The 23,397-nt window shown below is 40.2% G+C and overlaps 1 protein-coding gene across 1 annotated transcript in view; it reads right to left on the bottom strand.

The window, feature by feature from the left end:
- RERE (arginine-glutamic acid dipeptide repeats) overlaps positions 1-23,397 on the bottom strand; it is a 308,722-nt gene that overhangs the window by 156,403 nt on the left and 128,922 nt on the right. Inside the window, exons 5-6 of the mRNA XM_080801487.1 lie at positions 10,680-10,785; positions 8,980-9,076 (exon numbers count right to left, since the gene is read on the bottom strand). Coding sequence (XP_080657613.1) covers positions 8,980-9,076; positions 10,680-10,785 — 203 coding nt within the window. The remainder of the gene's footprint in view (positions 1-8,979; positions 9,077-10,679; positions 10,786-23,397) is intronic.

Below are 23,397 nucleotides of genomic sequence, written 5' to 3'. Positions count from 1 at the left end.
CCATCAGTGTGTTCTCTATCGTTAATAAATAGGAAGTTTGAAATTTCCAGGTGAAAGGGCCTTTCTGTTCTTTGTTTTTGTTTGTAAACTACAGTTTATTGCTTTGTGTTCTAACATATGATGAGTTTGAGAATGTGCCAGGGCACATAAAAGAATGTGTATTCTTTATCAGTAGAGTACAGAGTTCAATATATGTCTATGTGATTAAATGCATAGAAATAAATGTGTAACAAGAATCAGAACATCTCTCTGAAGAAAATTCTTCGATACTACTGAGCGACACAAAAGTAAACATGAACAAACGGAAAAACATCCCCCTGTTCTCAGATAGGAAAACTCAACATGGCGTTTCTCCATAGTTTAAGCCATAAATTCAATACTATCAAGTAGCTATTTAATGGAATGAAACACTTTACTATGACGAGCCACAGGAAAACAAATAACTGAGAAAGGAGAAACTATCAGTATCACGGTAAAAAGCACTACAGAGTCTCTACAATTAAAGCAGCATGGCGGTGGCACATAAATAGACAACAGATGACAGAGTAACAAGCCTGGAACACACGTGGAAGTAATCTACAGCAAAGGTGGCATCTTGAGCCACTGAGGTAAAGATAGGCTTTTGGTCTACACACTGCTGAAGTGAGCATAAGATAGGTTTTATTTTTCAATAAATAATAAGATTATTAAAGCATAAGATAGGTTTTATTTTTCAATAAACCTATCTTATGCTGGGATGACAGGGTAGAACTCCTCTGTAAATCAGATGCAGGGAGAGGCTAAGTAGGACTCAAAGGCCTGAGGGAATCAATGAAAAAACTGCCAAATGTGACTAGGTAAAAGTAAGTTTTGCAGAATTTTTTTTTTAAACCATAAAAGAAAACTGACAAGTGGGAGTAAACATTTGCAGCATATACAAGAGAAAGTATAAAGAACTTTTCCAGACAGAAAGACAAAAAAATCCCAAAGGAAATGACATGAACAGATAACTCATTAAAAAAAGACAAAAATTATCCCCCAAACATAATGAAAAAACACTCACACTCAATCACTGTTAGCAAGATAAAGTGGAATACGGAGATAACACTCCTCACCTATCAGACTGGCATAATTTTATAAAAATCAAACCACACGTTCTATGGAGGAAACCAAGGGAATGCCAACTGGAATATGCTTTCCGGAGGAAAACCACACACACAGGCCTTTCAACACAGCAATCTCTTTCTGATGAATCCACCCCCAAGATTCACACCCAACAATAAGGGACTACGTATGATCAGGGTATTCACTGCAGCATCATTTATAACTGGAACATCCAGGAAACAACCTAAATGACCGTTCACAGGACAGCAGCTAAATAAATTATGGTCCAGCCACACACAGGAGTTCCTGAGGAAGATCTCTATGAACTGATATGGAGCAATTTCCAAAACATACCATTAAGTTTAAAAAAAAGAAAGAAAGAAAGAAAAAGAAACACAAAAGCATATCTTCATACAAGAAAGACGAGGTTGTAAGAACAAACATGTACTTGTTCACTTGAAATGAAAACATGCAGGAGGGACCAACTAAGCAGCAAAGCGATCAATTACAATTACCTATAGCAGGTGGGTAGGAAAGAGGTGGGGGACGGGACCGTGGCAAGAGGGTTGACAACTACACGTCTGCCACAGCCCTGATCCTCAGAAGCACAGCCATGGTCCACACACATTCACATACCCGAAACTTAACAACAGACACATCAACCAGGAGGGGCTAGAAGTGGAACGTGAAGTCCAACAGGTGAGCCTAACGCCATTACAAACAGATAACACAGTCACATATAAGGAAGTGTGAAAAAACAGAACTGACCTAAGCTACATTGGAAAATGTCATCTTGCTGATGTACTTCAAGACCAAAGACAAAAATTTAGTCAGTACCTCTGTTTCTCACAGGAACTAGGGTTACAAATTCTGAAACCATGTGTATTCTTGAAGAAAATAAAAATATTGTATCTTAACAACCGGAACAGGATTTTTCACGTTGAAGAAAAAAAGTTGCAAAAAGAGGCACAATAAAATGAATCTTGTGGTGTTGGACTACAAGCTTGCCTTCCCTCTCTGCTCTTCGCCACGTGAGAATACAAGAGGTCAGCAGTCTGCAAACTACAAGAGGGATCTCACCAGAACTCAAACACACTGTACTCCAATCTCAAACTTCCAGCATCCAGAACTGTGAGAAATAAATTTCTTTTGTTTACAAAGCACCCACTCTATGGTATTTTGTTACAGTAACTTGAATGGAGTAAGACATTAGTGAAATTCAAAAGTTCAATTGTATCGTACTAATGTTAATATCCTGGTTCTGAGAGCCATTCTACACTTATGTCAGATGTTAACACTGAGGAAGACTAGGGGAAACACAATTCTTACTGTAAGGGCCTATTTAGCCAGAGAGATTCCATCCAGATAAACAGTGATTTTGTTGTTTATACAGTAGAACTTAAACTGTCCCTGCCCCCCTGGCCCCAGGGGACTTTCTTAAAAACAAGTCCCGGAAACCAGTCCCAGGTAACAAAGCCCAAACACAAGGGTGGGTCAGGCCAGGTGGAGGTATCCAATCAATGGGGGCTCATACTGTCTCCCTAGCTACCAAGGAGTATGGGCCCCGCCCTTTGGGCACCTTTTGGGTGCCAATTCTGACCAAGGTGATAGGCTAATTCAAATATCTACTATAGGGTAAACTGTAATTCAATTGGTCACTTATGTGTGACCTAGCATGACTGTGCAGCTTTCTCTGTGTGTTACAATCTCATTGGCCGCCTGTGTGTGACCAGGCCCAACCACATGGCCTTTGCCTTTAAAAGCTAGTCTGTAAGGCAGAGAGGTCGCCTCTTTGTAAGAGACGGCCCTGGCTGGTCAGTTTGATTCTCGATGCTTGGCGCAAAATAAAGCTTTGCTTGACCATCGCTTTTTATCAGTCTCGCTCCTTTGATCACGGACCCATTATTGGGGGACCCAACACTTACAACTTTTCTGTGTGTCTACGAGTAGCTCCAGATAAAAGAATTTTTAAGGGACCGAGAAGTACTCAAGAGCAGAGACAGTGCATTGTTCAGGTGGGCGCTCCCAGCACCTCAGAGCCCTTCCCCAACTAGCAGCTCAATGACCTGTTAAATGATGAATGAGCCAATAAATAAAATGACTGTCAAGTCACAGTGTCTAAAGAAGTACTAAGCACATACAGACAAAACAACAAAAATGCTGAAGGTCGAAGTTATTTCATATGTAAAAACTACAGTTGATTAAAGCCAGGAAATGATCTTGGAACTGCAAAACTAAAAGCTCCGAGGCATCACGAAGCTCCTCGGGGAAGTCCCGGGAGCTGAAGGACCTGTGTCAATGCTAAGAATGGCTGGGGAACTGTACAAAGATGTAATTAGTCTGTACCAATCCCTATACGTATGATCTTAAATGCCCATAACAAAGCAAAGCAATCAATTTCAGAATGAAAACGGGGAGATTAGAAGCTCTGCAGAGCCAGTTCAGGGCTTCTTGGCCCAGAGGGTTGCCAGAAAATTCCCTCTAAAACATATCCCTATAAAACAAATTCTTAGTTAAGATGATGGCTTGTCATCTGACCTGAGGATGTTGTGTTTTGTTTTTTTTTTCCCTAAGTGATTCCTTGAAGAAGCAGATAATCAGAAAGCGGGGAAACAGCCCTGAAGTCGTTGAGACATTTCTGATACTTGGGAATTCTATGTTACAGGTGCACAGCAAAGCCGAAAATGCTGCCAGGTCACATGATCGTGGTCCAATCACAAAGCAATCTCTCTAGATCCCTTCTTTGATCATCCATAAAACATGATCCTTAGGGTGAAAAAAGTAACACAACAAACAAACTGCAAGCAGTGATTTTTATTTAGCGTAATAAAACTTACCTGCTCGTTCTCAGAGCAGGTTTACCTGCTCATTCTTAGAGCACCTGGAGACATCTCCTCAAGCTAAACTCTTCCTCCCATACCTGAAGTAACTGAAGTATCCAATCAACTCAGCCAAGAGGCAACAGAAAAATAAAATAAATCTGAGTAATGTACCATCAGTAACTCGGTACAGAACTACATTTAATTGCACTTTTTCTTTTCTGCCTTTTATGCTCTATGTCCCACTTCAGATTCAATGACTGTAAGCACTACTCACGCTACACTGGGTACATGAGGCATTCTGAGAGACTTTTTCACACCCCTTCTTAGGGGATGCAGAACCAGAAGATGTGTGGTTCAGGGTTCTGTCACTTAAAAATGTGGCTCTGAGTAAGTCTGTCAAAAGGATGGTTCCAAAGTTAACAAACTTGATTTGATCACAAAATTATGTGGCAGAGCCCAGATTTAAATTAAAGTCCTCTCATTTCAGGGCACGTGGGTGGCTCAGTCGGTTAAGTGTTTGAGTCTTGGTTTCGGCTCAGGTCATGATCTCAGGGTCGTGAGATGGAGCCCCACATCGGGCTCCACACCAGGCAGGGAGTCCGCTAGAGATCCTCTCCCACTTCCTCTTTCTCTGCACCTCCTCCCGCTTATGTGCTCATGTTCTCTCTCTCTCTCTCTCAAATAAAGAAATCTTAAACAACAACAAAAAACCTGAAGTCTTCTCATTTCAATCTGTTTTTTTCTATTTCATCAGCATGGGCCAAAAACACATACCAGGGAGTAAAGAAAACTCAAAAATACTTCTTTAAAGATACGAACTTTACTGTAAGGCTATTGATAAACATAATGAAGAAAAGAAAATAAACAGCAGCAGAACCTAAGCCTGAAAGGCAAGGATGAGGGGCAACCAAAGCAAGAATTTGACAACGGCAGGCAAGCAGTAATGCTGATCTCAACACAGGCTTCTGTGACCAGTGGACCCACAGTCTCCTCTGAAAGTGACTTTTAGTTTGGATAGGGAAATACTACAATCTCAACACAGAACAGGCTGCCGAGGCATTCTGTCTTCTGTCTGATTCATCAGGGCCAGAGGACAGAGCGCTGCCCTCCCTTGTAACCCAACTCTAGCACCAGCTTGAAAGAGAATGTCTACAGCGATTCCTCCTGAGGGAGTACAATGGCAGGAGCCCCCTCAGGTTTACTGCGTCCCATGAAGCCACACACTGAGCACCTTGATCTTTGACAAGAAGGGTGCTAAGCACTAACACCATCAGTCTTTCTTTTTCTTATTTCTCCTCCACGTTTTCCACCATGTTCATTTGATCCTCTTTCATGTGCCTATGGACTATGTTATTTGTCTCTTTCAAAACTGATTATATCTTTGGCAGAACTGCTTTATAGCTATAAAGAAAAAATTCTTTGTGGTAAATGAAAGAAAAACTGGAAGAAAGATTGGGGCACTGGGTGGCTCAGTCAGTTGGGTGTCCAACTCTTGATTTCAGCTTGGGTAGTGGACTTGGGTTCAGGGGGTCAAGCCCACATCATGCTCTCCCTCCCCCTCTCTCCCTGCCTCCCCCCACCCTACCACTGGCACTCTCTCACAAATAAATGAATAAATAAAATCTTTTTAAAAAGTAAAGGTTAATTCACTACCACCGCCCGCCATATTTCAAAATTAAAGTAATCTAGGGGCACCTGGGTGGCTCAGTTGGTTAAACATCTGAATTCATCTCAGGTCAAGATCTCAGGGGCCGCAGTCATGTCAGGCTCCATGCTCAGTGGGGAGTCTGCTTGCCCCTCTGCCCCTCCCTCCAGCTCTACACTCTCTCTCAAAGAAAACCTTAAAAACTACATAAATTAATCAAACTAAATTAAATCAAATCAAAGTAATCTAGTTTTGGTAAAGAGAAAAGAAACAAATAGAGATTTGGGGGTAGGGGGACACCATTCAATGCGGCTTTTATGGGAGATGATCTTAGAGCAAGCACTCTAAAACTGAGAACCAGGCAAGATTACTAAGTAATGGTAAGAACCATACATATGAGCTCAGATGCAGACAGATGTTAATACGTGTGCAAGTATTTACTGAGCACCTCCTGGGCCAGTTCAATAATTATGTGACCACTATCATCTGTTATCTTTGGGAAAAAAAAAAAAAAAATCCATGTCAGGGCACCCAAAGAGCTAACAAATCAAATTTAAGATGACAGCTATAATGAAACCACCTCATGGCCACTTCAAAGAAAATACCACAGGAAGGGACACCTGGGTGGCTCAGTCATTAAGCATCTGCCTTGGGCTCAGGTCATGATCTCAGTGTCCTGGGATCAAGCCCCGTATCAGGCTTCCTGCTCAGCGGGGAGCCTGCTTCTCTCTCTCCAGCTCCCCTGTGCTTGTGTTCCCTCTTGCTATCTCTCTCTGTCATAAAATAAATAAAATCTTAAATAAATTTTTCTTAAGAATCTAAAAAAAAAAAGAAAGAAAGAAAGAAAAGGAAATAAAAAAGGAAGAAAGGACTCATCAGTAAGGGTTCTAGTCACATCCACAGTGAAAAGAAGACAAAAAATTACCATCAGCCCTCCAGCCCTTCCATTGCCAGGGAAGGGGCAATGACCACGCAGCTAAACATCTCCAGAAAGTGTCTGATTATAAACTAATTAAATCACTCGGTCCAGTTGGAATTATGTGGGACAACTGGTTCCTCTAAAAAGGGTAAAACGGGCTCCCAGGTGGCTAAGCCAGTTAAGTGTCTGACTTCAGCTCAGGTCATGATCTCAGGATAGAGGTCCACGCAGGGCTGCTCCCTGTTCAGTGGGGAGTCTACTTGTCCCTCTCCCTTCGCCCCTTCCCCTGCTCATGCTTTCCTTATCTCTGTCTCTCTCTCTCTCGAGTAGGTAAATAAAATCTTTAAAAAAAAATTTTTTTTAAATAGAAAGGGTAAAATAGTATAAAATGACTCTACGAATCTGAAGAGCCACTAATAGTTAAATATATTCATTTTAAGCAAATATATCAAAACATGTTAAATAACCAGAGTTATGTCTCACATATTTATTTTTTTTTTTAAGATTTTATTTATTTATTTGACAGAGAGAGAGATCAGATGTGGGCAGAGAGGCAGGCAGAGAGAGAGGAGGAAGCAGGCTCCCTGTCGAGCAGAGAGCCCGATGCGGGGCTCAATCCCAGGACCCTGGGATCATGACCTGAGCCGAAGGCGGAGGCTTTAACCCACTGAGCCACGCAGGCACCCCTATTTGTTTTAACTTCAACTCTACATTGCTTAAAATCATGAACCTCAACCAATGAAACAAGATAGAAACAGGAGGGGAAAGCATATAGCAAGTTAGGAAAGAACGCTAGGATCAAGACACTTGTCTTCATAAATAATTTAATGGCTCCATCCATCCAACCATCCATCCTTCCATTAACTTGCGTTGTTCAGCATTTGAGTTTAAAACTGGAAAGTCACTGCCACAAAGACATAGAAAGCTAGTGGGAATTTTGGAAGACATTTATAAAACACCACAGGAACTCTCTATATTTATCTGGAAGTCCTGTAAGAGGCCAAATCTAACCACACACACCCCTTCCCATACAGCAGGGACTGGCCCACTGGCCATTTTTATACAGCCCAGAACCAACAATAGTTTTTACATTTTTAAAAGGCTAAAGAGGGGCACCTGGGTGGCTCAGTCCGTTAAGCGGCTGCCTTCGGGTCAGGTCACAATCCCAGCATCCTGGGATAGAGTCCCACATCGGGCTCCTTGCTCTGCAGGGAGCCTGCTTCTCCCTCTGCCTCTGCCTGCCACTCTGCCTGCCTGTACTCTATCTCTCTGACAAATAAATAAATAAAATTTAAAAAAAAAAAAAGCCTAAAGAAAGAAATTTTTTAAAAGGGGCGGGAGGAGGAGGGGTAGTATCTCCTGACGTGTGGAAATGAAATGAAATTCAAAATTTAGTGTCCATAAGTAAAGTTTTAAGCATAAGGACCTCATTTATTTACACGTTTCCTCTGACATCTGTGCTACAGTGGCTGAGCAGAGCGGCTACATAATGGGGACCATATGGAAGATGACCTGGCCCAAATCATCTACCCAAACCTGCCCTAAAAGTTACTGCTAATTTGCCTTGAAATAACTGGCTTTAGCTCCGTAGCTTTACAGAAGACACTCCAGATGGTTTGACTGAATACCATATGAGTAATATAATAGAGAAACTATTTTATCTCATTAGAGTTAAGCTAAAAGCAAGCAAATCCCTATGACTTTTTTTTTTCAACTGTATTCTTTAAGAAAGAAAGCAGTCTTCCAGCACTTCGTTCTTTCTGGTTGGAAAAGAGTTATAAGAATATTACTTGTTTTACTTCCCCTACTACTTAAGAAGCCCAAAGTCTTCCACTTACATACAAAATAAACCAGAATATAGATCTCAGTGTTCTTTTCCTGAAAAGGACAGAAAATACCATAAAGTTCAAAAGCAGTGGCTCATAGCCACTTTTTCACATAATTGCCTAACCCTAACCTGTAATACTACCTCCTTACTCAGAATAAAATCTTCAATATATTCTCCCTAACTCAAAGCTTTTTGGTAGGAAATTTTTCATACATACAAAACATTAGAAGAATAGGTCCATTCCTATAAAACTTGCCTAGACTCTCAAGTACATGTTCCATACTTGTGTCACCCATTTCTCTCTCTTTTCTAGTAGAAGTTAACTGATTCTTTAAAAAATAATCTGCAGACCATCCTAACACTCCATCCTAAATACTTTAGCCAGTGCCAGGATACTAGTTTTCAACACCAGCACAATAACAAGGAAACAGAAGTTTAAAACTACAAAGAAGGTATAAAAAAAACTTTTTTGTTTTCCCCCACACAGATGAATGAAAATACAGGTAACCTCTGAAATGCCAATAATCCACAAAGTTAACCCTGGCGTGTGAGCTTACTGAGACCGCAAGAGTAGCCTGGTTAATATCCTGATTATCGAAAGTGATTAGGACAGCTTAGACTCTCTACCTCCCGTGCTCGATGACTGCTCCTTTGCAGGAAAGACCATGACTCTGGCACTTACCTAAGGGCAGCAGCATGGTATGTGTCAACGTAATCAGAAATGAAGAGCTCTCGGTTCTTAATAACTGGGTCTGTAATGACAAGTTCTCTTCCAGAGTCTGTCAAAATAATTAATTAAGAAGATATTAAAATTGAGCCTCCAAAAACAATTAGGAAAATTTTTGCAAAATCTTTCTTTCAGGTTCACCTGCCACTACACAAAGTACAATAAATAACCAGGTCTGGTTAGGAGGAATAATAACAGGAACAAAGGATCCTGTTGGGTATGTCTTACACACTTTACTAAGTCCCCACACTTTGCTGAAATGCATTAAGCAATTAATGAAAAAAAGTGGGGGGAAGGGAGAAGAAACAACTATAACATTTTAACAAACTTTTAAACTATGGAAATATTTAGTGATCCTGTCCATTTTAATTTCTTATTGCTATATATTCCAGGATGGAGTGAAATCCACTGTTTCTGTTGAAAAAAATAACCAAGTTACTACTTTTAATTAGGAACCATAATTTAACTGTTTTAACAGAAATTTTTATAGTTTCAAAGAAGGAAAAAACTAGTGAGTTATAAAAGAACTTCATTTTGGGGGCTCCTGAGTGGCTCAGTCAGTTAAGCATCTGCCTTTGGCTCAGATCATGATCCCAGGGTCTGGGATGGAGCTCCACATCGGGGGCGGGGGGTCCCTGCTCAGCAGGAGGCCTGCTTCTCTCTCCCTCTGCCATTCCTCCTCTTTGTGTTCTCTCGCTCTCTCTTTCTCAAATAAATTAATAAATCTTTGAGGGGGGGGGAAGAAACAGAACATCATTCTTCAAAACTGTGTTTGATTACTGCTTTGTTGACTCAAAACCTATCACCAAAAGCGGTGTGGACGAGTGGGAAGAGTACAGACACAAGGGCCAACCAAGCCGGATCCCAGCATGGCTGGGACCACTTAGAAGACATGTCACCTGGCAAGTCCCTGAGCATCTCTACCTTGATTTCCTCACCTGAAAGTGGGCAGTGACAAACTCTAACTCATTATGATTAATGGGTAACAAATGTGTATCAGCTAGCATGAAGGCCCAGCACCGCTCAGAAGAATCAATAAAAATGCAAAATTATACATCTGAACAAATGCAATACACATTTTATGTGCATATCTCATGTGCCAATAAAATTATTAGGCAGAAACTACAATGCCAGAGCAAGAAAAAATAAAAGATGCTCTGAACTACCTTCCTGATTATTCTGAAAGTCAAGACGCAAACTGAATTCCAAACCACTCAGAAAAGCCATGTTTTCAAAACTGAAGCTCACAGCCCTGAATGCAGAAGTGCAATCATACAGATTACTGAAAAGGAAAAAAGAAATAAAATGTAACTTTCATGTTTTAAGTATTATTATCTCATCATCAGGGGAGAAAAAACAACTTAAAAAATGAAATTACTGTTATTTCCAAAGAAGCCCTCTCTCGATTCCAAGTTTAAGGGGAAGATGTTATTGGCACATCTCTCTGGTTGTTTGGATTGTTTTTTTTTTTTTAATGCAAAATAATGAAAGAACTCAGCAAAAGTAAATAAATAAATATTCCAGTAATGTCCTCAGTTGTGAAAAGCTTTTTCAGAGACAATTTTTCATAGTGGTTATCTCCATTTAGCGAATGTCTTTAGAAACAGCCTTGTCCAAAGCTAAGAAAATGTAAAATCAAACCAGGACGTATTTACCATTTTCATTATGCCGATCCTGAACCAAATGCTGGTACACAGAATCTGGAACTTCAGACTGGCGGTAGTACCATTTGACGTTCATGAGTAGATGGTCCCTCTTACTCTGAAAAGGAAAATCTAACAGCATTAGGAACAGGATTCAGGGTGCCCACAGGTGTACACCATACCCATGATCAAAAGCCCCTGTAAACAGGTGGAGAGGCAGAGAGGGAGACTCACAATTACCACCAGGACCACAAAAATACATAAGTCAATGAAGAGGTCAAAGGTGTTTTTAATCCCAGCCAGAGCACCCTCTAATCCTGTCACTCAAAACACTTATTCCAAGAAACCAAAGGAAACCAAATGTGAACCTATACATCTCCTGAGTTTGATTAACTAATTCATTCAATATTGTGTTATTTAGCATTAACTATACAAAACTACCTGAACACATCTTTCTATCTGAATTCTTAATCATTTTGGTAAATATTTGTAAATTTTGTCAGCACAGTGTCAAGGCCATTTAAAGGGCAATAAGTTAGAAAAAACTTACCCTGCAAGGCCTGGCACAAAGTTGTCTCTCCAAGGTGTCCCAATCTCCCACCCTGAACTACACCCCCCTCCCCAGTACAGCCACCTGACTTGCAGGAAGTGCTATGTGGCCAACACACACATCAACTGTGGGCTGTGGTGAAGGTACCAGCAGTCTGTGGAGCAGGGACCCTATCCTATTTACCTTTGAATTTCCAGAGAATGGAACAACTTGTCCATAAATATGTATGAATAATAGAGTTTTATGATGATCAGGGGCCCCTAAGTGTCTGTGGGACACTGAGCCATGTTATCCCCAAAAGTTAACTTTGCTCCTGGTTCATTCAAAGAATAAAGGAGGAAATACTGTCTATTTGAAGGCTATGGGTCTACAGCCTGAGGGAGAATGTCTCTGTGCACCTGGTTGTGAAAGAGCTGAACATGGCAGTGCACTAAGCCTTCCCAAGGCCTCATAAAATAATTCATAACCCAGGTGAGGGCCTTAAGAGACCTCCCCAAGGTGAATGCAGTATCATTCCTCTTAGCAGTGTCTACCTTCTCATCACAGGTCAGAGGTGAGTCAGAAATGAAAGAGAACTAAAATTCAAGACACATCTCATGTTTATGAAGGAGATGACCAAGTCTAAAATATGTCAAAGGAGTCTTCTTTAATAAAGTAAGATGCTTTCTGCTTAAATGAGAGATATGTATATAGTCTTTACTAAAAGGCCAGAAAGGCTTCCCCAAAAAACCAACAAAAACCTTCACTAAAATATTTAAGCCATTTAAGCTACTAGAAACAGAAGAACCGCCAAAAGTCTTGATGAACTCCCATATGAAGAAGTGCTAATCTACAGTGAGTATCACCAACACCAGGGTTCATACTTTATAATTAACTGTGTCAAGCACACAGGCCTACAGAAACAGGGCATCACTGCTGGTTTGAATAAAACAGACTGTACACAAAGAATAAACCTACTTAATGGGTACTTACTAGTTTTATCCATTTTGCTCTTTTATATTCTATGCTGTTTATACTAAAGGTGGGAAAACGAGGATGAATCAGTGTTACATAAAAAGAATAAACGTTACATGCCAAGACTTTACACACAAGAGCAATTACTCCCTGCAGAGGATTATGAAGGAGATAACATCCAACCTGGGGTGGGGGCTAGAGATGGGAAAGATTTCAATAGATTCTTTCTAGGCAAAGGAGACCTGAAGAAGACACAAAGCTAAAGAAAAGAGGGAGGAAGCACAAGACATCCCCACAGTCCGTGCGCATGCGGGACAGGAAAGTGTTCTGCGTGGTACGGAGCAGAGTTAGTGGGTTTTCCTCTGGACAAATGGGGCACTCGATCTCTACTGCTGACCAAATACATAGGCGGTGAGAAAGCAGCTAAAAGACTAGCTTCCCTCCAAGGCAGAGTGATAAACAGCGTGGCCAGGATGAGGCAAACCAAGGGGAGGGGCGGAGGCTGTCTGGAGGTCAAAGAATAAATTGGCCGAAGTTAATGCGCTGTCCCACATGAGGTTCTCACCTTCAGCACTGCTAACATTTGGTCCAGATGAGTCTGTCGTGGGGGCCTACCCTGTGCACTGCTGGATGCTTAGCAGCATTCCTGGCCTCCGACCACTAAATGCTAGGGCACCCCTCCCTCACTCCCTCACAACCAAAAAAATGTCTCCACACATAGTCAAATGTTCCCTGAGGGGAAAAAATTACTCCCCTCCCCCGACCCCAGTTGAAAGCTAATGGTCTAACAGTTTCCTCTTTAAGGAAAGCTGAACCAGAATGGTGAGAATAAAACCTGGTTTAAGTAAAACCAGAAGAGCACGTGGAATGTAGGTAAGAGCACAGTGAAGTCTGCCAAAAGTTGGATTTGAACCCCATCTTCACCGCCTCCTGGATATACGACTGGAGGCATGTTAATAAGATATTCTGAGACTCCTCTTTTCTATAAAACGGGAATACTGAAACCTACCTAACAGATGACTAAAAGAAGAAGAAAGATGGAAAAGTGTCCAGAACTGAGTAGGCACTCAGTTTTCTGTTAGTAGGTGACCATAACCAGCGCTTCACATAAAAATGTCAAGAACTTTGCTGAGAATCACAAGAGTTATTTCTAATGAGAACAGGAGATGACAGGGATCTGCAGTCCCTTAACTACTAATGGATGCCTCAATGCTCACAGTAATGAACGACTTAACAAGGCTCAAAGGAGTTCAGATCTACCAGCAGTCTTAGCAACCGTGTTCTGAAATCTATATTTCCATGTAATTCTTTAACACATCTAAGATGTCGGAAAACCTGAGGGACAACAGAAATAAGCTTTAAAACGTACCTTAATTAGCAACTGTACAATGTCTATGTTTCAGAACCAAGCCAGCAATTCTGGCTACCCTTTGAGGTTTAATACCCATCTTAACTTCTGACCCTCGTAATGATCACACACATACACAAAACTACTGCTCTGGTTTATCCGTGCCTAGATTCGTAACTCCTAATACCAGAGGCAGTTAACACAGTTGAAAGCCTATTGGCTATCTTAATGCAGTACTACCTAATCACCAGAGCGCGGCAGCATTGCATTAAAAAAAAAAAAGCCTCCAGACTCTTAATTCCGAATACAACAGAAACAAAAGGTAGATTCAAAGTAAACAAAAGTTTTGAACAAACGTTAAGTAGCTGTACCAGACATAATCTTCCTAAACAGGCCTGTAAGTTAAAGATTAAACATCTATAAAAGGAAGTAGTGTGCTGTTTCAGAGTACTAGACTAAAATTAAATAATCCAGCCTTCTAGTCCTGTCTGCAATCCCTAGTCAGCTGGGGACAACCTTAGTAGAGTCTCCGGGCCATCTGACGAATGAAGGGGAGAACTTGATTTCTAGGATCACATTTCATTTTATATGCTTATATCCAGATTTCTTCCCCAGACAAAACCAGTAGATAAAGTGGGGTTGGGAAGAGCCCCTCCTGTTTTCTCTACATCAACATAATGGCATCAGCTAACATTACCATCCTAACGAGGTTTGACAAATTAATTAAAACGCCATCGTTCGCCAGAGCTGCTAAGCACCGAAGAACAGCAAAAGGGAACACAGCAGCCCGCGCCGCCGCCAGCCAACGCTCCCAAAGCTGCCTCAGACACACGGGTGCTGCCCAGTATTCAGCACAGGGTATCTTCGAGTTCTTCCCACTATTCATTAGACAAAGACGGCTGCTCAGAATCACAGAAAACTGAAAGTAAAAGTAAGCTTAGAGATCATCTGATTTAGCCCAAACCACCTAGGTATGAATCGGGGTTTTGCAAGTTGATGTGGGCAGATGACTTCTCCAAGTCTCATTCCTCCCCCACATAAAATGAGGGGAAGTAACGGCTGCTACCACACATAGTCAGTCGTGAGGGTTAAGTAAATGAACATGAGTAGAGTGAACTGGCTCTCAGTTAAGTGCTCGCTATCACTACCATTGTTTTGCCAATGCAGACAGGAATGAAGCTACAAAAGAGTTACTTAAATATTTTGCTTTTCCACAGATTCAAATTGAAGCTGGTAAGAGCAACATAAAAATAAATCACATAGCAAAGTAGGGGGGAAGAATCTCCACTTCTGCAACAATCTGGACAGCAGATCAAGTATTTTTAACAAACAGGCCTCATTACCAACTAGTGATGAACTGTACAATTTCGTAAAGGTCAAAGCGGTTATAAATGATACATTTTAACAGAACGTTGGATGAAGAGGGAAGTGGTGAGAAGCTTCACCTGTGAAGGCACCCTGGGGTATGTATATTTCTGGGTACAGAGAAGAGCCCACTGAGAAGTAAATACTTTCCCACCATTTTGTCTTAGAGAGAGAGATCTGACTGACCGATTGTACAGGAAGCAGGCAGCACCAGCTCTAAGAAAAAAACACCACACTTAGGAACGTGTCCAATGTGCTTACAGTAAGGTTTCCCAGGATGACTGTGTAAACAAGGAGAGCAGTTGATCCTGGATTAAATTAATGGATTCTTCCCCATCATTGGCCTGGATTTCTCTGAAAGGAGGGATGTTATGTAAATCCAAGGAAATAATTTAACTGAGGACAAAACCCACCCCCTACCTGGGTTTAGAAAAGCCTAATGTAGGGTGCCTGGGAACAGAACAGGAGGTTTTGTAGAGCTAATGAATATCAGACAATGGGTTGAGAAGTAATGCACTAAAAAGTCAGAACTGAAATTAAACATTCAGGATGAGGTAACTGACAAAGGGAGACCAGGAGAAAAGGAAAGCAAACAGGAAGCTGCTTGTTTGCAGGGACTGGTTCATTTTATCAGCAGCACAGAATCTGACCATTCCAAATAAACATAAGATCTAAGGTCAAGAAGTAAATTTCCCGGGGCGCCTGGGTGGCTCAGTGGGTTAAAGCCTCTGCCTTTGGCTCAGGTCATGATCCCAGGGTCCTGGGATCGAGCCCCGCATCGGGCTCTCTGCTCAGCCGGGAGCCCGCTACCTCCTTTCTCTCTGCGTGCCTCTCTGCCTACTTGTGATCTCTCTCTCTGTCAATTAAATAAATAAAATCTTTAAAAAAAAAAAAAAAAAAGAAGTAAATTTTCCTTCCTAGAGATCTTTCATGATTATTAATAAAGTACTTCCATTGATTAAATAGCCAATCTGAATCTTTCCTAGGACCAGTCTTGATATCATCTGAAAAAATATTTTAATACAATATTTTTTAAAAAATGAAGTATGGGGGGGTGGTCATATATGACCAACAGGACAAATGCAGAGATTGTTTTATACAATATGAAGGAGGACCCCAATGCAGGATGGGAACAACAATAATTTTAAAATCACCTGCATTATATAGGAAAGACTTTCTTTATCCCATCAATCACCTATCAGCTCCTGGTAGATATCATCTGGGCTCCGAAAAGCCCTCCAAACAAGTCCCATTATCCCTCCACCATTATCAAATACGACAGAGGGTCAGGCCAAAGACAACAAAGCAAGATATAAAGATGGATACCATCACATAAAAAACTTGGCAAACTCAAAACAATCTGCCAGAGGTAATAATTGGGGAACTTCCTTCAAAAAAAATGTTTTTAAAGATTTTATTTATTTATTTGCAGAGATCACAAGTAGGCAGAGAGGCAGGCAGGGGGAGGGGGTGGGAAGCAGGCTCCCCACCGAGCAGAGAGCCCGATGCGGGGCTCGATCCCAGGACCCCGGGATCATAGCCTGAGCTGAAGGCAGAGGCTTAACCTACTGAGCCACCAGGCGCCCCTTCCTTCAATTTTTTTTTTTTTTTAAGATTTTATTTATTTGACAGAGAGAAATCAGAGCTAGGCAGAGAGGCAGACAGAGAGAGGGGGAAGCAGGCTCCTGCTGAGCAGAGAGCCCGATGCGGGGCTCGATCCCAGGACCCTGAGACCATGACCCGAGCCGAAGGCAGAGGCTTAAACCACTGAGCCACCCAGGCGCCCCTTCCTTCAAAGTTTTAACTGCTCAGTTCTTGAGAGCTTGCATTTCAAATAATGGAAAATCTAGATTCAGAGTCAGATGAAATCAGACCAAAATTCTTATTTTCTAAAGCCAAAATAGCCAATCAAGTTTTTTCCAGAAACTTGGGAAGAAGTATATTTGTATAATAGATGGTTTAAGAAAATACCTTTTGAAGAAACTTTTCATGCATTTCCACAATGTGGCCATAAGGTTGAGTTATATGAGGGGCACCTGGGTGGCTCAGTCATTAAGTATCTGCCTTAGGCTCAGGTGATGATCCCGGTGTCCTGGGACAAGAGTCCTGCACTGGGCTCCCTGCTCAGCAGGAAGCCTGCTTCTCCCTTGCCCCCTCTCCCTGCTTGTGTTCTCTTTCTCCCTGTCACTCTCAAATAAATAAAGTCTTTTTTTAAAAAGTTATATGAATATTAAAGGTTTACTGTATATTTCAGATATATCTACACAAAACGAAGGGGTGTTAGGACACTAAGCTGGGGCAGGGGTGGGGGTGGGGGATGCAGTCATGACCCACCAGAGACATAATATCCTCTTTTTCAGTGTTCCACACATCCAGTTTAAAGTGTGTGTGGGGGGGGGGGGATTAAAAAGAAGAATAATAATATAATAACAATAATAATAAAGTTAAAAGTGGTATTCCAATCCTGCTGGGTCCACCTTCACCCACAAAGATATGCCTGTTGGGAAGACTGCCCTCAAAAGACCTTGGGGACACAGTCTTACTGACTCCAGTATTTCTGACTCTGAGGGAGGGGAGAAGGGGCAGACAATGTGGTCAGGGCCTACTATTTATTGGCATTTCCAAATGGACATAACCCGGGACTACAAAGGAGTCTACTCAGAACTAGCATAATGAAAACTCTCTTTAAAGATAAATAGAGGAAAGAAACAGAGAGACAAAGCATATCCATTTGACTAAGGTGTTAACTGGCTGCAGGCACCAGAATCAAGGTTACAAGCTCATTTTTGAAACCCAGGGCACCTCACTCCAAAAGAATGTTTCAAGAGATTGCATCAGCATCTAGATCCTGCAAGAGGATTTAAATCACCTTGTATCAGATGAATCAGGTGAAGCAAGCAGGTGGTTCTCTGGGAGTGAAGATGAATTTTACAGTGTTTACAACCAAGCTGTACAAGTAACTGTTTACATACAAATCCCCAGAAAGATGATGCAACCAAAAGTGTACTGAAACCTACACTCTAATGATCAGAAATCATTTCTAAAAATCACTGTTTCTTGATGATGTCTTATTTATTAAACTTCTGTCTTTAGGTTAATTATTTTTACAGTTTAATCTGGACAAAAGTCAGTCGATATTTTGGTAGGACCAAAAAGGTACATGAAAACGAAATCATCTCCCACCTACTAACTATGGAATCCAAGCTTATTAAGGCATTTTCTATCTATCTAGGATTACACTGTGTAGAAGCAATACAATTTTTGAGACAACAGATTCCTTTACTTGAAGTGGAGAGACCAAAACTGAGCACAGGCACCGCCTGGAAATACTCCTACCTCTTGGCCTCCCTTGTAAGATAGCAGGCGGGGTTGCCAGGTGGTGTCCACTTTCCTTGTCTTCTTAGACTAAATAACAAGTTCATGTCATATACACACGAATAAGCTACACTTAAAGGGAAACTCTGTACACTGGGAGAGATATACCAAACTACAAGGCATTCCTGTCATTTCCCACATATATATGCATATCATCGTGACAAAAATACTAAATGTCAGATTCAGGATTTAAAAGGTCTCAAATGAGATGTCTGGGTGGCTCAGTTGGTTAAGCCGCTGCCTTCAGCTCAGGTCATGATCCCATCAGGCTCCTTGCTCAGCAGGAAGCCTGCTTCTCCCTCTCCCACTCCCCCTGCTTGTGTTTCCTCTCTTGCTCACTCTGTCAAATAAATAAAATCTTTTTTAAAAAAATTTAAAATAACAAAAAATTTTAAAACAAAATTTTAAAACAAAAAGTAATACATACATTTCTTTTTCTTTCTTTCTTTCTTTTTTTTTAAGATTTTTATTGTGGTTGCTGAGAAAATGTTGAGTTTGGCAGGGAGAGAAGGAAGTACCAGAAGGTGGCTAGAAAAGGCTTCAGGTTAATAGCAGTAACTGGTCAGTGCTTTAAGAGCTTAATGGTAATGGCGTTCTGTAGGTAGGATTTTCTTTCTTTTTTTTTTTTTTAAAGATTTTATTTATTTATTTGACAGACAGAGATCTCAAGTAGGCAGAGAGGCAGGCAGAGAGAGAGGAGGAAGCAGGTTCCCTGCTGAGCAGAGAGCCCGATTCGATTCGGGGCTTGATCCCAGGACCCTGGGATCATGACCTGAGCCGAAGGTAGAGGCTTTAACCCACTGAGCCACCCAGGTGCCCCAATACATACATTTTCTTATGTATGGCTTAAGATAACAGATTCTCGTATCAGATAGTTACATTCAATCTACTGAAATATTACACATCATTTAGCCTTTATAAAACTCCACTCTACACTCCTGAAAGGAGAATGAAAAAGGCAAATGATATTTTAGCATAATTATGAGAACAGTCTCACCCTGCACACCCATGGAGTAAATCTAAGAAGAGGTGCTCTCTGGAATGAAATGAACAAGCTATAGAAAGTCCCAGATGCCCTCGCCTTTGATGCTAATAGTTTGTACCATGGAAGTAAGGAAGCATGCTCCCCAAACAGAACCATGAATGGAGATTTGAAAGCACACATTCATTTAGAAGTAAGATACTTATTAAGAATAGATGATTGGGGGAGGGGGTGTGTGGTGCCTGGGTGGATCAGTGGGTTCAGAGTCTGCCTTCAGCTCAGTTCATGATCCCAGGGTCCTGGGATTGAGCCCCACATCAGGCTTCTTGCTCAGAGAGGAAGTCTGCTTCTCCCTTTCCCCCTGCTTGTACTCTCTCTCTGTCAAACAAATAAATCAAATCTAATTAAAATTTTTTTCGAAATTAAAAAAAAATGAATAGAAGATTTGGGGCACTTGGGTGACTCAGTAAGTTACATGGTTAAGCATCTGCCTTCAGTTCAGGTCATGATCCCAGAGTCCTGGGATCAAGCCCCACATTGGGCTCCCTGCTCAGCGGGGAGTCTGCTTCTCCCTCTCCCTCTGTCCCCACCCCTTACTCACCGGCTTGTGCTCTCAAATAAATAGATAAATTCTTAAAAAAAAATAGAAGACTATTATTTATGCAGTCATTCCAATAGTGAGCAGGAAGTTAAACTCTTGTTAAAGGGAAGAAAATCTAGATAAGAAGGCTGCCATTTCAGTTTAAAGTAATTTTCTTCCTAAAATTTGAGCTCAGGGGCACTTGGGTGGCTCAGCTGGTTAAGCACCTGCCTTTGGCTCAGGTCATGTTCCCAGGGTCCTGTTCAGCAGGGAGCCTGCTTCTCCCTCTCCCACCCTGTCCACTCATGCTCTATCTCTAATAAATAAGTAAAATCTTTAAAAAAGAAAAAAAGTAAAATTTGAGCTCATTATATCAAAAATATTTAAAACTTGATTCAAACAAGAATACATAAATCTACACTTTAAAAAAAAATTGTACTTTAAAACAATGGTGAACCTATAAGAGTTGAAAGCATCCATGCATAAAATCGTGGCCTGGATAACTTTATGCAGCAATTTGAAATTCCAGGCAACTCTGTGACCATTTCAAAAGTGGTGCTGCTTCCTACCCCAGGAAACTAGCACCATGAAACACTAAATTTTAAGAAAAGAAAAATAAAGGACTTTCAGCTTACAGTACTATATTAAAGCATCAGTTTTTATAAAGATGGACATGCTTATTTTATGTGACTCCAGCAATATTCCTTTTTAGGTAATAACCTTTTAGTACCTTTGCTTTCTGAATTAAAGTGCAAAACTATAGAGCTGGTAATGCAGTAAAATACCTTTAGCAACACAAAGATGTTTAGAATTAAGTATTTGTACTTTCAAAGAGCACTGATATAGGCTTAGAAATCACTATCGATGTAAATAAAGTCAGCCTGTAAAATAACAGGAAAACAGTTACAGCTGGCAAACATTTCCAACTTGCAAATAAACAAATTCAAACAGTTTGGTTAAAAAAAAGAAAAATCAGTAGAAACCCAGAGAATTTATGTTTTGCTATTTCATTTTATGTGAACTAGTCTGTCTTGTCTTAAATATCTTACTTATTCTTCTCTCCTTTTGATTTAAACCTAAACAAAGACTGTAACCTTTAATACCTGTTAGTCTATTTATAACTGTTCCATCTACAACCATTTTTCTAATACAAACATGCCTTGATAGTTTATCTCAGTCCACATGCCAGACAACAAAGGCCCACTGGTCTGCTGGAGAGGAGAAATGGAAAGCAGGAAATGAGAAGGGTTAGTTAATCCCCAGATAATCGATCAGTGTATTCAGTCAAGTGTGAGCTGAGCTGAGGAAATGCTACTCAAAAAAACAAAACAAAACAAAACAAAAAACAAACCACACACACAAGAGAGAAAAAAAATCAAAGAACATATGACCCGAGAGCCACAGTTCATTTTAAAATAGTTTAATTTCGGTGAAAAAGATTCCCCATCACATTCAACCACTAATACAACATATATAAATGTTAGTTTCTTTTAATTAAGACATTTTTCTTTAAAATCCTCATCCTCTATTCTTTTTGAGAAACGAGTTTTAACTTTTGGGGTTTTACTGTTTGGGTTTTGGTTCATATTTTTTTTTTTCTAAATCAGCTTTATTGAGGCATAATTTATATACAATAAAATTAACATATTTACAGTTTCAATTAATTTTATAACCATCACCACAATCAAGATAGGGAATGTTTCCATTACCACAAAAAGACTACCTTCTTTTAGAAGTGATGAATCTGCGATGCTGAAAAAGCTTTGTACCAGTGAAAGCTAGAAAAGAAACATCCTAATCTAAATTCCTTCCTCCATCTCAACTCAGACAGAAGTTAATACGAGAGAAACAACTCTGAGTTGGCTATGACATTTTCTCCTAGTTATTGCTGAAGACTACTACAAACAACAATCCCAAGCTCTTTAAAATCAAATAATTTACTAGATAAAAGTTCTGGGCTGAAACATTATAAGGTCTCCTAAAATTTCTAGAACATAGATAACGGTTATAGTGATCATAGTTATAATAATAATAAATGAAAATAATTTCAAATTAGTTTTATAGTATACTTTCCTCAAATCATGTAACCAATATTTAATGAGCTTCTATGAGACATTGCTTCTATCAGACATTGCTCAAGAGACAGACAATGAGGATTCACAAGAGATTAACAGATAAAGTCCCAGGCTTGATAGAGCTTATGTTACAATGGAGACCCTTTGCAACCCTTCCACCATTAAAAACAAGATCAAAAAAATGAATGGTTGAGTGTTTTAAACAAAGCCACTGAAATCTACCAATGAAATCTACCATTCAGTAACCATACACCCCTAGGCAAGTAATTTTTTTATATGATACGTAGTCTTTTGGGGTATTATTTTCCCTAAAACTAGCAGTCTTCCCAAAGGCACCTGAGGATGGCAGGAAAACATCTACTATGACTTGACTGCTTCATATAGACAGAGAAGGGTCTAAATAACCTTGACAAATCCATACACCAATTTCTCCATCCACACAAACAACACTGAAACCCAAGCGTGTATGTCTCGGTCTCTCAGCTAAAGCTGAGCTTTGCTCATAAGAACTCCCAAAGGTTCTTCTATCTTCTTTATTTTTCTTTTGAAGAATTTATTATGAAACACTTCACAGGCAGTAGGTATAAACATAATGTACTATGTATGAAACTTATTTTAAGGAATAAAACATTACCAAACCCGAAGAAGTTTCCTGTACCATCCACTTAGACAAGGTTCTCTTACTCCCCCCCGAGGGAACCACTACCTTGAATTTACTGTTGTTCATTCCTGTACACTCCTTTATGTTTCTACTTCATACACATACGTCACTAAAAATGTAACATAGAGTTTTTTAGTTTTTACACTTTCATAAATGACACTGTACTCTCTGACTTCTGCAATCTGTTTATTCAGCATCACGCTTGCGTGAGTCACCGATTCCCTAGTTCATTCATTCTAAATAATACAGATTACCTCCATGTACAAGACCAGAATTTGCTCATAAATTTTCCTGATAAATTGTGAACTCTTATTCATGTCTGTGCAAGTTTACCTAAGGCACAGGAAACTTTTTTTTGTTTAAGTAAACTATACCCCAACATGGGGCTCAAACTCAAGACACCAAGATCAAGAGTTGCATGCTCTGCCAACCGACCCACCCAGGCACCCCTGAAACTCTTCAATTCAAATTATCTAAATTACTCTGAATGTTTGACACCACAGCAAAATGTTCAAACTTATCAGTATAACGCTGTTCGTAATGTTCTTCTGATATCTTACTAATAATGCCTATTGGATCTGTAATATTATCCCATTTTTATTCTTTGTATTGGTAACTTGCTGTCTTTATTCTTTCTTTTATTATCTTTATAGGAATTTAAGTTTTATCAGTCATTTCAAAGGAACAACTTCCGAAATTGGTGATTATCTTCCCTCATTTCCTTATTAATTCAGTAATTTGCATGCGTATCTTCATTATTCCCTTCCTTTTTTTGGATTTCATCTTAAGTTCTTTTTAAAATTTCTTAATACAGATACCTAGACTATTGATTTTATTCAA

This window comes from Martes martes (assembly GCF_963455335.1).
Source record: "Martes martes genome assembly, chromosome: 4".
In the NCBI taxonomy this organism is placed as follows: domain Eukaryota; kingdom Metazoa; phylum Chordata; class Mammalia; order Carnivora; family Mustelidae; genus Martes; species Martes martes.
This window is presented reverse-complemented; position numbering and strand designations above follow the sequence as displayed.